Genomic DNA, 13,024 nt, shown 5'->3' on the forward strand with positions numbered 1-13,024 from the left:
TGGTACGCACCTTTAGTCCCACCTACTTAGGAGGCTGATGCAGGAGGATCACTTGAGCCCAGGAGTTTGAGGTTGCAGTGAGACTCCGTCTCAAAAAAAAAACAAAAAAAACTCCTTTCCTACAACCTAACGTAAGTTGAGTCCCAGTAGGTAAACAGGTAAAATTTATGAATAGGAAGTTCATAGAGGAAATAGCACATATGGTCTGTAATGTGTTCGACTTCATTAGTGATATGAGAAATACAAATCAAGACCACATTTTGCAGCATTTGAGTGGCAAAAATTGAGAAGTCAGACAATAACAAATTATAGAAAAAAGATGGATCAAATATAATAGTATCTCTCAAGATTGGTAATTGAGAAAGTATTACAACGACTTTCAAAACAATTATCTCATAAAATTACCTTACTAAAAGCATTATCTTGTGAAGTTGAACATTCATAGAAATGACCCAGCAGTTCCACTTCAAGTGTATACCCGAGAGAATCTGGCATATATGCATTAGGACACATACACAGAAATGCTCACTGTACCCTCAAAATTAGAATTAATCTATCTACAGAAGAATGAATAAGTGAGTTATAGACACACAATGGACTGTTGTACAGCAGTGAAAATGAATAAAATACAGCTACATGCAACAACCTGGATTACAGTTAGTGGCATAATGTTGAGTGAAAAAGCAAGTCTCTGAAGACTACGTCAACTATGCTACCTTTCTAGAAAGTGGAAAATCAAAACTATGAATAGTTTACAGCTTAGACATATTTTTATGCAAGAAGATCATACAATTTCTGTTAGTCATTATCTTAAGAGTGAAACAGGAAGATGGGTTAAGGGAAGGGAGCACATTGGAAGTTTAAGTGATTGGAAATGTTCTTGAGTTGGGTTCATAGTACATCATTATTTATAAGTACATTAAAAGAATATATACCAGTGGTGATGGTATGTCATGAATCAGAATTTATGATTAATTTTTTTTGTGTACCTGAACTCTTAGAGAGGAAAAAAAAAAACCAGAGATGAGAGGATAGTTTTCTACTCCTGCCTAAGAGAGACCAAGCTAGATAGAATGTAATATCAATAGCTGGTTAAGGAAGTGAATTATGGAGTGGGACAAGGTGAATTTTCAGTTCAGAGTTGAAACTTAGTAAGTTGCAGCTGTCTGCTTTATTTGATTTATTTCTTGAAATTAGAGGAAGGGGCAGTGTGTGTGTGATGTTATTCTGGTAGCTCTCCGTTGTTTTAATTACTCATGCATCTTGTAGTGCCATTCAATTCTAGCCTTATGCATTTTTTAAATTTTAAATGAATTTGAATTTTAAATTTTAAACTCCTCAGTCATATTTGCCACATTTCAAGTGCTTAATAGCCACATGTGACTCATGGATATAGATATAGAATATTTTCATTATTGCTGAATGTTGTATTTGACAACACTGGAACTCTTCACAGAAATCAAATGCACATTTGATTCCTTTAATGTCCCCAGAATTATATTAGCTGATTTTATTAGCAAAACAGGTATACCTTAAATGACTTTCCCATTGACCTATGATTATGAAAGATTGAATTGATTTTGGTTATAGTTAGAATGATCTCTATCCCCATCTAATTATTCATAACACTTTTCTAGCATCTTTAATGATTTCACAAACGATAATGCAGAGAAGAAATCTACCCTTTTGTTTTATAATTGTAAATTTTAAGGTGCAATTCAAATACAGTTACAGTTATTCTTTAAAATAATTCAACTAATATTGAGTCATATGCTTTGTTTCTGGTTGGAGTAAGGGAGAAAAAGGAAGATCACCTTTTCTATATCTCTAATATTCTGCCTCAGGTCTTATAGCAGTTTAAATATTTCTTACTAAAATCGTTTGAAAGTATTTATAAATTACTGGTTTATAAGATATTTTTAAGCATGTCATATATTTTTGTTTCATTAATTTGCACTTTGAGTATTAAATGTTAATGACAAATTTAACAGGATATTACTTATGGACACGTCTAATGTGTTTATATTATTATTGCCTAATGAATAATTACACTGGGATTTTTTTTTTTTTTATGTATATACATATATAGTTGTTGAAGTCCGAAGAGGATTCCTCATATAAACCTGTGAAGAAAGCTTGTACTCAACTTGTTGATAACCTAGTTGAGCACATTCTTAAATATGAGGAATCTCTAGCTGGTAAGACATTTTATATATTGGTCTTTAGTTGATTTTATAAGATATTTTAAAATACTTTGGGCATATTTATCATTTTTGCCTCTGGCTCTCCTTGCCTAATACATTAACTACTTCACCTTTGAATGAAATTTGTTTTTGTTATGTAGATATCTATTTGATGTTGCATCCTAGATTATATTTCTAGATTAAGATTGAATAAGATTATTTAGAGCAGTGTAATAAAAGCATAGGCCTTATCTCTTCCAGGTATCTTTCAATAGCATATAATTTTAGATGTCGTGTTGAACAGGAATAAAAGTAAGCCCAGGAGATAATACATATTTAGCTAAAGGCACTTACCAGAAAACTGATAATCATGTAAAATTTTCTCTCAAAATGAAGTTTTAGCTACTATAAAAATGTTTTTAAAAGATTTGTATTACATTCCTAATATTATTTATAATATCTATCATATTCTCTACCAGTCACAAATATGAAAGTTTTAATCAATTATAAATAAATAATAAAAATATAAAAATTGATACCAATTACCAATTGCTTAAAGCACTCAAGACTAACTTTACTTTCCATCTCCTAATGCACATTAATGAGAAACATCAGTCAGCCTTGGTCATTCTCCAGAAATGGGGGCCAGTAGCCTCTAACAGAGGTACCATTTATGACACATAAAGAAATTGTTGATATCCTTTCTATTTTTTCTGCAATTTTTTAAATTTTTTTTTCATTTTCCATGTGTACCTCTTTTTTCTTTTTATCTCCTTGTTCTGTTTCCCCTGTTTTTCCCCACCCTAGAATTTAGGGGTGATACTGGTATCCCTTAATGTTAAAAAGTTGCCAGTCCCCTCTAAAACCTAATTTGTTTCCTAAGACTCAGTGTGTCTCCTAACTAGCAACATTGTCCTCCCACTAGTACAGCATTTTGTTTGACTTTCTAATATAGCATTGGTCCAACTTCTGTTTGTAATTCCCATTTTTTAATTCTTCTACCACAGCAACATCTCTTTTTTCCGAGTACCTTTGAATACACTGTCACCTCAGCTAAATTGCTAACTTTCTTTCCTATATTCACTTCCATTAATTTTTAAATATAACCAACACCACATTTATTCCTAAAAGCCCATCCCTAAACTTCCCAACTCCCATTCTACTTTTAACTTCAGTCCTATACCTCCTAGTGTAAAATTTGCCTTCTATACCATGGCCTCTTTGTTCTGTCTTCAGTATATGAATTTCTATAACAAAGAAAAAATGAGATATAGAAAGTCTAGTATCATAAATACTGATCCATTATATGGAGGCCTATACCGAATCTATTCAGGGGATAATATTTAGTAATTTAAATAACATTCTGAATAATTTCCACTGCCTTGTCATATTTTAGTGTTTTATTTCTCTTTGTCTTTCTAGACTCTGACAATAAAGGTGTGAATTCTGGAAGACTGGTAGCTTGCATAACCACTTTGTTCTTATTCAGCAAAATAAGACCCCAGCTGATGGTTAAACATGCCATGACTATGCAACCATACCTTACCACTAAATGTAGTGTAAGTATAGAGCTGTCTTATTTTTCATCTTACATAAAGCATATATTAAGTGTTTTAAATTTAAAATTCACATGTGTCAATCACATTCTCACTGACAGGTCAGCTGTGTCATTTATTCAAATATATATGTTCTAATATTTGTGGCATATTATCTACAAACATCAATTTTCCGATATATTATAAATAAGGTTCAGACTCCATTTCTTTGTAAACTCCTTAAGCCAAACCTTCAGTAAATGCTTAATAAACGTTCTAACTATTGTGAAGACCTCAAAGGTGAATGAAGCAAACTTGCTGTCTTTGAGGAATTTACTATCTTTTGGATTCTGAATTTACTTTTCATTTGTCATTTACAGTATGTTATAAATGTATTTTATTTTATTTATTTTTATAATAGAGCAATATATTAAATATCGAAAATCTAATATCATACCAGAGATGTTAGGCTGTTTTATGTTTTCATAAAACAAAATATGAAAATTAAATAAAATATTCCTTGAGTAAAATAATCCAGCAAATAAAGTAAGATTTAAAAAAAAATATAAGCATAGTAAAGTGGTTTGTTACAGATGTTAAATTTTAAAATACTCTAAGAACTTACAAATGTAAATGGTTTTTCACATACTGTGTTCCTAATGTTCCTAAGGAGCTCATTTTAACTATTTACTACATTTGTTTTGCTGATATGGTAAGTTTTTTGGTGATCTAAATTACAAATTCTGGTGAAGACCTCGGGACTTCCTGAGACAACTTTAAGAACTGAGGAGTATAGCAAGGGATTAAAAATACTTAAAAACAACATATGTTATTTCTGAGATGCTAATTCTATCTTTAGGGCTTGTATTAGACCCAGAGATAAATTGGTTAATATGTAATCTGTGGCCAATAATAACTAATATTTATTGAGTACAGTACCAGGGACTGTGATGAATTTTACATGCATTATTTCATTTCCTTTGTGAGGTAGGAAATATTATTATTTCAGTTTCAGATAAGGAAACTAAAGCTTAGAGAATATAAGTAACTGCCCCAATGTCACATAGGTAACCAGTCCTAAAGTTAGAATTCAGCCCTGTATCTGTCTGCTAGTAGAATCTGGATTATAATGTAACCTATATAAATAGTCCTTGGGTGATTTTGAGCCAGTATTTTCTGAAAGCAAGATCACTTTTAGAACACTTTGCATATTTTTATGTCTGTATATAAACAAATATAAAGTGTTATGTAAATAAGACCCATCTCATACATGTTAGGCACCTTTTTTAATGTTTTTTGGTTTTGTTTTTCTATTCCATCCTCATCTTTATTTATTCTCATTTCGGAGTAAACAACCTGGAGTATTCTTATATTCTTTATCCATGATTCTATAATTCTGGACACACAAACATATATAAATGGTCGCCGAGGTTTTTTGAAAATCAAATTATGTTACATACATACCTGTTAGGCCTATCTATTAATCGCACATGACCTGGCATATATCCAATTCTTTCTTTTAAATGACTACATATTCATTTCATGGATGTCCTATGATTGATTTAATCATTTTCCTATTTGGCAGGTGTTTACATTGTTTCCTATTGATCACCACTACAAATAATTTCTTAATAAATTTTCCTATTTATATACCTTTAAGTACTACTGGTGCTTTTACTTTGTTGGGACAGAGTCTGAGAAATGGACTTGCTTGGTTGAGAGAATGATGATTTTGATTTTGATTTTGAATAGATCTTGCCAGATTGCTGGTGGTTATGTTTTTTATAGCCTTTTTGAAAAGCTATATATGACAATCAGTGTCATTATTTTTGTACTCTTTGCCAGTCTAACAGGTATAAAGGAATAATCATTGCTTCAGTTTCTTTCTCTGACTTCCAAGAAAGTTGAGCATTTTGTTATGATATAGACTAGTTGGGCTTGCTTTTTTATGAATTGACTATTCATATCATTTTCATATCATTTGCCCATTTTCCCTTTGAATTATGTGGCTTTTTTTCAGTTTTTGAGAACTCTTCAAATAATTTAAATATTTTAGATACTAAACCATCTTACATTATGTTCATTTCAAATATTTCTTCTTAGTGTTATATTTTACTGCTCTTTTCCTTCATGATTTCCATCTTTTTTTTAAAATTTTTCTTTTGGGGTTTAAGATATTTCTTTTACTTGATTTTCCAGGCCAATATGTTAGAAAGAAGTTTCAGAAAATGCTACTGCATTTTTTTTTTTTTTTAAGTAAAATGTTAGCAGTGGTTCTCAAATGAATTCATCCCTTACCCAACAAAAACACTCCTATCCCTAGACTCACTTTAATTCAAGTCGTATTGCTTAAAGGGATTAAAAATAGGAGATGGCAAGACATGACAGGATTTCTAAGCTGTTTAGAAAGAAGTATTCAGTTTTTTTTATTTTTAATCCTCTAGGGATCCTAAAAGGAAGGATGACTGTGAGGTGGGAAAGTTTTTAACCTGCTGTGAGATAATACATTCAAAAAGTCCAAATAAGTGTCAGTAATCCATTGCTAACAATGAGGAGTGGTAGCTTGACTAGATTAAAAACATACATTGGAAGCTTTACTCCACAAATAAGAACTAGTAACTTTGGTTGTCTTTGGCAAGATGAACTGGGTGGCTGGAGAATGGGTGGGAAAGAGACTTTTTATTGTAAATCTTTTGGTACCTTTTGATTTTTTTAAATACTCTACCTCTTTTTTTTTTTTTTTTTTTTACAACATGCTTAGTTTTTTTAGTTAAAGAAAAATGTGTTTAAATTTAAAATAAAGAAGCCTTATGTCTAGATCTGGGGTTCTACATTTTTATCTATCATGAAAAAGTTTACCATAGGGTTTCTCAGCCTCAGCACTATTGACAGTTAGGACCAGATTATTCTTTGTTGTTCAGGGACTGTTCTGACAACAGGGATGTTCAGCAACATCCCTGGTGTCTGCCCACTAGAAGCCAGTAGCACCCCCCGCCCCGAGTTCCATTAGGACAACCAGAAATGTCTCCAGATACTGCCACATACCCCTGGACGGGGAGAAGATGCAGCAGACTCACCCCCATTTGAGAATTACTGGGTTAACATACCCCAGCTTGAAAAGTATTAATTGTAAGAACTGTACCAGTCTTTGTACAATAGTGTTAATATTTTTTTATAATTTTTTTTATATTTTTATAATATTTTTAATAGTGTTAATCCTTTTTTTTAGAATTGAATTGTGTTGCATTTTAGGGGGAAAAAAGGAACTAGCATTTTGATTGACTCCAAGATCACATTGGTAGTGGTAGAGCTAGAATCCAGATTCCTGATACTCTATCTGGTGCTTTTTCTTCTATACCTTAAAAAAAGCTCTTACCTAGTCGACTTTTTTTAAAATGAAACTTTACATAAATTATACCCCACCACAAATACATAGAGCTGTACATAGGGTTTCTTTTCAGGTTTTGGGTATTCATAAAGCACTGATTTTATTCTTACAGACACAAAATGATTTCATGGTTATCTGCAATGTTGCAAAAATCCTAGAGCTAGTTGTACCACTGATGGAACATCCAAGTGAAACTTTCCTTGCCACTATTGAAGAAGATCTAATGAAGCTTATCATCAAATATGGCATGACTGTAAGCATTCAGTTTACCATTTCTATATTGATTAGTATATAATTTCCAAATGATAACTTGTAAAATATTATATGTCAGAATTAAGTTCCTATATATTATATTTTTAAGTAAATATTTGTAAGAAGCTGAATTTTTAAAATAGTGTGTTTTTACCTTTAACTTTTACCTAAATGATAACATTTTCTGTATCTTTTAGGTAGTACAACATTGTGTGAGCTGTCTTGGGGCTGTTGTAAATAAAGTGACACAAAATTTTAAATTTGTGTGGGCCTGTTTCAATAGATACTATGGTAAGTTCAGTGCCTGAACTTTAAATTATTCTGCTAGGTTCTGCAGTGTATCCAGCTCATTTTAAACAAACCTGATACAAGGCTAGAATTAAGGAAATTATAAGAGGTGTGATTGTCCTTCATGATCCACTCTCAGATGCAATATTTTCTAGTATCTTTTGTATTCCCTTAAGAATCCACTATGGGCCGGACACAGTGGCTCACGCCTGTAATCCTAGCACTCTGGGAGGCCGAGGCGGATCGTTCGAGCTCAGGAGTTCGAGACCAGCCTGAGCAAGAGTGAGACCCTGTCTCTACTAAAAAAATAGAAAGAAATTAACTGGACAACTAAAAATATGTAGAAAAAAATTAGCCGGACTTGGTGGCGTGTGCCTGTAGTCCCAACTACTCAGGAGGCTGAGGCAGGAAGATCACTTGAGCCCAGGAGTTTGAGGTTGCTGTGAGCTAGGCTGATGCCACGACACTCTAGCCCGGGCAACAGAGTGAGACTCTGTCTCAAAAAAAAAAAAGAATCCACTATGATTACTTCAGAAATTTACCTCCTCCTAAGTAAAAATTGGTAAATTTTCTGCCTGTTATATAAAGTAAAATTTAAATATGTTTTCTTACTTTAGTTCTTTTAGGCTCTAAAGAGTGCCCTGATAATTCTAGACATACTTAATACTTAAAACAGTTAGTAAAAATTGTGATTCATTAGTAGTAATTATTTGAACATAGTAATTTAAAAATAAAGGGTTTATTGTAAGTATAACTTATCTTTATTAGGTGCCATTTCAAAATTAAAAAGTCAGCACCAAGAGGACCCAAATAACACTTCTCTTCTAACAAACAAACCAGCACTTCTTAGATCTCTTTTCACTGTTGGAGCACTATGTCGACATTTTGATTTTGATATGGAAGATTTTAAAGGCAACAGTAAGGTAAAGATTATAATATTACTTGGAATGCTGTGAAATGTAAAACTGTGTGAGCTGAGAATGACTGTAATAATCTAGGATGAAGGCAGTGTTAAAGTAGGCTACTTCAGTTAGAATTCTGAAAATTGCTACTCACAGCCTGATTCTTGGACTGGCCTCTGATCCATGAACTATTACTGGTGTATGACAAGATAGGAAGTTTCTGTGACAAGTTATATCAGCTTTGTAACAGTAGGCACACTGTTGAGATCAACAGCTGACTTTGTTTTTTTTCCCAATGAAGGGAGCAGTACATTGATTTACATTCTGATGCAAGCTGCTTTGCCACAAACTGGTACTTTAAATGCCACTGTTCTAAAATAAATGGAATTGGTGACTTATTTTTTAGTAAAGTTCACATATGGAAATTCTCATTATTTGCCTTTAGGTAATTTTTTTCCTTTATACTTGAAAATTTATCTAAATTACTCTTCTTGAATACTTTCATGTGGTTTTTCCCCCCTTAGGTTAACATAAAGGATAAAGTACTTGAACTATTGATGTATTTTACAAAACATTCAGATGAAGAAGTACAAACAAAAGCTATCATTGGTCTAGGTAAGTTAAGTCTAAGTTTCTTTATAGTTTTTAGCTGTTTGAGATGTGGAGCAAGTTTTTAAATATTTTGAGTCTAAATTGTTGATTTATTTAAATATATTTCCACTAGCAGTAGGGTCTGGCCCATGTAGCGTTAGGGATTAAAACACCTGGGATCCATTCTTAGTGACCTCCTGGGTAACCTTGAGCAAATCATTTAAATTTTGTGTTCATTAGTTTCTTCATTAGTAAAATAGAGATAACGGTCTTATCCCTACTTCAGAATATCTTAATATTTATTAAAGTACTTTGATAAAGAAAGATGATGTAGAAGGAGACTGTTCTGTTTGCCTTTTTTTTTTAATGTGAGACAAGGTCTCACTCTTGTTATCCAAACGGCAGTACAATGACATGGTCACAGCTCACTGTAACCTTCAGTTCCCAGGCTTAAGCAATCCTCCTGGCTCAGCCTCCTGAGTAGCTAGAGCTATAGGCGCATGCCACCATGCCTGGCTAATTATTTTATTTTTTGTAGAGATGGAGTCACACTGTGTTGCCCAGGATAGACTCAAATTCCTTGGGCTCAAGTGATCCTCCTGCCTTGGCCTCCCAAACTGCTGGGATTATAGGGATGAGCCACCATGCCCGGCCCTGTTTGCATATTTTTTAATTGTTCTTTTTCATTGCAAAGCTTTATCACTACATGCAGCTGCCACTTCTAGATAAAACAATGAGCAGTCTCCACAGACTTTTATGTATATAGAAGCAAATGGTAATGAACCCAAAAGGAACAACTTGGATATGTACCTTTTCCATATTATTTTTCTAGGAAGCATTGATGTAATAAAAACATGTTTTGTAGATGGTTAGGGCTATATGGCTTATAATTAGAGTATGAGGTAATAGGAGAAGAATAGCATTAAAGTATCTGCATTGAATGCACTTAAAAAAATATTTAAGAACAATCTGGGTTTTGATTTTTGTTGTTGTTATTTGTTTTGTGCAAATACAGTTGGCCCTCCATATCCATGGGTTTCCCATCTGCGGATTCAAGTAACCAAGGATTGAAAATATTCAGAAAAAAAATTAGATCTGTACTGACCATGTATAGATTATTCTTCTGGTCATTATTACCTAAACAATACAGTATAACAACTATTTGCATAGCATTTACATTGTATTGGGTATTGTAAGTAATCCAGAGATGATTTAAAGTATATAGGAGGATGTGCATAGGCTACATGCAAATACTACATCATTTTATGTAGGGACTTGAGCATTCACAGATTTTCATATCCCCAGGAGGTCCTGGAATCAATCCCCCACAGATACCAAGGGATGACTCTATATGTAAAGCTAAGGTTAATAATTTATTTGGAAATTTTATTTTGTTAGCATTATCAATGTTTATAATTTAATTGATATGTATGGGGAGTTGTTTGTATTACAGTCTATTGAATAAAAATGAATAATAACAGATTCTAAGTTGCCCAAATCTCATTAAATCATGTTTATGATGTCTCTAAATAAATTTAAATCTTATTACCTTATTCTTCCTCCATCCCTTTCAGAAAATTACTTAGAGCACATATAGTAAAAAATCAGATGTCATTTAAGCCAATGTGTACCTTTAAATATTCAGTCTAGACATAAGTAATATGAAGTCACAAAACTAATAGTGTTACAGCTAATTCAGAGAATAAATAAATGAAGTTTAACTTAAAGAAGCAGCGCTATCCAGGACATAGTGCCTCTATACCAGTTAATAAAACACATCTTGCCTGGGCCATAGTTATCCTGAGTGACCTTGGGCTAGTTATCTGATCACCCTGTGCTTTGAGTTTAGTTTGTTGTTTGGTGTCAGTAATACTTGATATCATCAGAGATGTTCGTTTTTTCTCAAATAAGTGAGCATTAAATTCAAATAAGCATGGATAATAATGTTACATTGCTATTTATTAACCAGCGGTTATAGAATTCAGCATTGTGGCCTTACTATAATGCCATGTGAGAAAGAAATGGAAGAAATTTTTCGCTCTGGTTTTAGAATTATTGTTTCATTAAGTGAATATATTTTAATATTTTTTTAAAAAATAATGTCAATGTAGCACCTTCTCCTAGGGATCTGAAAAATGTTTGCAGACATTACTTCTTAAATCCTAAAAACATCCCTTTGAGGTAGGTGGGTGGTAAATATTATTATCCCCATTTTACAGATGGAGAATTGAGGCACAAAGAGATTATGTGACTCACCTAAGGTCACGCTACAAGTCAGTGGTGGAGCCAGGAATAGAACCCAAGACTCCTGACTCCTAATCCACTCCCCTAGCCACTAGGCCCTGCTCCCTCCTCAAGGTTTCCTCTTGTGTGAAATTCTCCTTTGAAATGCAATTTCTTGTTTTTAATTCATGGGGAAAGAAGTACCTGCTCTAATACTTCTCTAGGTAAGGCCACTAGCATATTCTTCCAGTCATTTCTAGTTTTAATTTTTTGGAATTAGGAGCTCTTTATATAATTATTAACATTTTCATTAAGTGTTATATTTAATTTTAATGTGAATATATGAAGAGATTTTTTTTCCTCTTCCATAGGATTTGCCTTTATTCAGCATCCAAGTCTAATGTTCGAGCAAGAAGTAAAGAATCTATATAATAATATTTTGTCTGATAAGAACTCCTCAGTAAATTTAAAAATACAAGTGTTAAAAAACCTCCAGACCTACCTACAAGAAGAGGATACACGTATGCAGCAGGCAGATAGAGACTGTAAGTGAAAATATATTTTTAAATTTCACAGTACAGCTATAGTTATGCTACTGTAAGATTCGTTTCTTTAAACCAAATATCTAAATTTCCTTTTCTGTTGAAAGAATTATATATGAATCCTTATGGTGAGGTCCATAGCGAGGCTTTAGAGTATTCTTAAACTCCCTAAAATAGTTATGAAATTTTATATGTCTGTAAACATTAGTATATTTTGAGGCAGGAGAGGGATTATAGTTCTCATCAGGTTCTAAGGGGCCTCTGACACAGACAAAAAAAAAAGATTAAGAAACATTGAAGTAGAATACTAGCTACAATATTTTGTGGTTTTGGCTGTGGCCTAATTTGGGAATATTTAGTAAAGTTAATATACATGCTCTTGATATGTGTTTATCGTTTGCTTCCTTTTGTAGGGAAGAAAGTTGCAAAACAGGAAGACTTAAAAGAAATGGGTGATGTTTCCTCAGGGATGAGTAGTTCCATCATGCAGCTTTACCTCAAACAGGTGCTTGAGGCGTTTTTTCACACCCAGTCAAGTGTACGCCATTTTGCCCTAAATGTGATTGCATTGACTCTAAATCAAGGTCTTATTCATCCAGTTCAGGTAAGCATATTTTATAGCAGCAGCACTTACTATCAGAGTCAGATTAGTTGTCATTTGAAGACACTGTGATTAAAGAATAAGTAGTTCTTTATTCCTCTTAATGTTTAATCTTCTTTGTCCTAATCTCTTAAAAATCTAAGTTTTATACAATCTCTTAGGTTATCATTACTGTAAAATACTATACATTCATAATAATGTCTCTATTAGGCAGACTTTCAATTTCTGTTGGTAGAACATGCACTCAAATTATTTTTCTAAGTAGAGGTGATAGATTTGTTTTAATTCATAGTTACTTTTATCTCTAAGAACTAGCAATATATGTCAAGAGGGCTAAACAGGTTTAAGTGTATAATCTGATTAACAAAGTGGAGTTTTAGTTCACAAAAAATAAATTATGTAATCTGAGCTCAGTTTTTTCATCTTTAAGTTGAAGGTAATATCAACTACCCAGTACCTCACAGCACTGATGTAAGAACAAAATAGTATAATAAAGACATGTATTCGTATTACTGAAGA

General features: G+C 32.7%; 1 protein-coding gene across 1 annotated transcript in view; it reads left to right on the top strand.

Moving 5' to 3' along the window:
- NIPBL (NIPBL cohesin loading factor) overlaps positions 1-13,024 on the top strand; it is a 184,513-nt gene that overhangs the window by 156,679 nt on the left and 14,810 nt on the right. The window contains exons 33-40 of the mRNA XM_069492818.1: positions 2,090-2,198; positions 3,606-3,742; positions 7,219-7,359; positions 7,556-7,649; positions 8,415-8,569; positions 9,073-9,163; positions 11,734-11,907; positions 12,318-12,508. Of these exons, the coding sequence (XP_069348919.1) occupies positions 2,090-2,198; positions 3,606-3,742; positions 7,219-7,359; positions 7,556-7,649; positions 8,415-8,569; positions 9,073-9,163; positions 11,734-11,907; positions 12,318-12,508 (1,092 nt within the window). The remainder of the gene's footprint in view (positions 1-2,089; positions 2,199-3,605; positions 3,743-7,218; positions 7,360-7,555; positions 7,650-8,414; positions 8,570-9,072; positions 9,164-11,733; positions 11,908-12,317; positions 12,509-13,024) is intronic.

This window comes from Eulemur rufifrons, chromosome 17 (genome assembly GCF_041146395.1).
Source record: "Eulemur rufifrons isolate Redbay chromosome 17, OSU_ERuf_1, whole genome shotgun sequence".
In the NCBI taxonomy this organism is placed as follows: domain Eukaryota; kingdom Metazoa; phylum Chordata; class Mammalia; order Primates; family Lemuridae; genus Eulemur; species Eulemur rufifrons.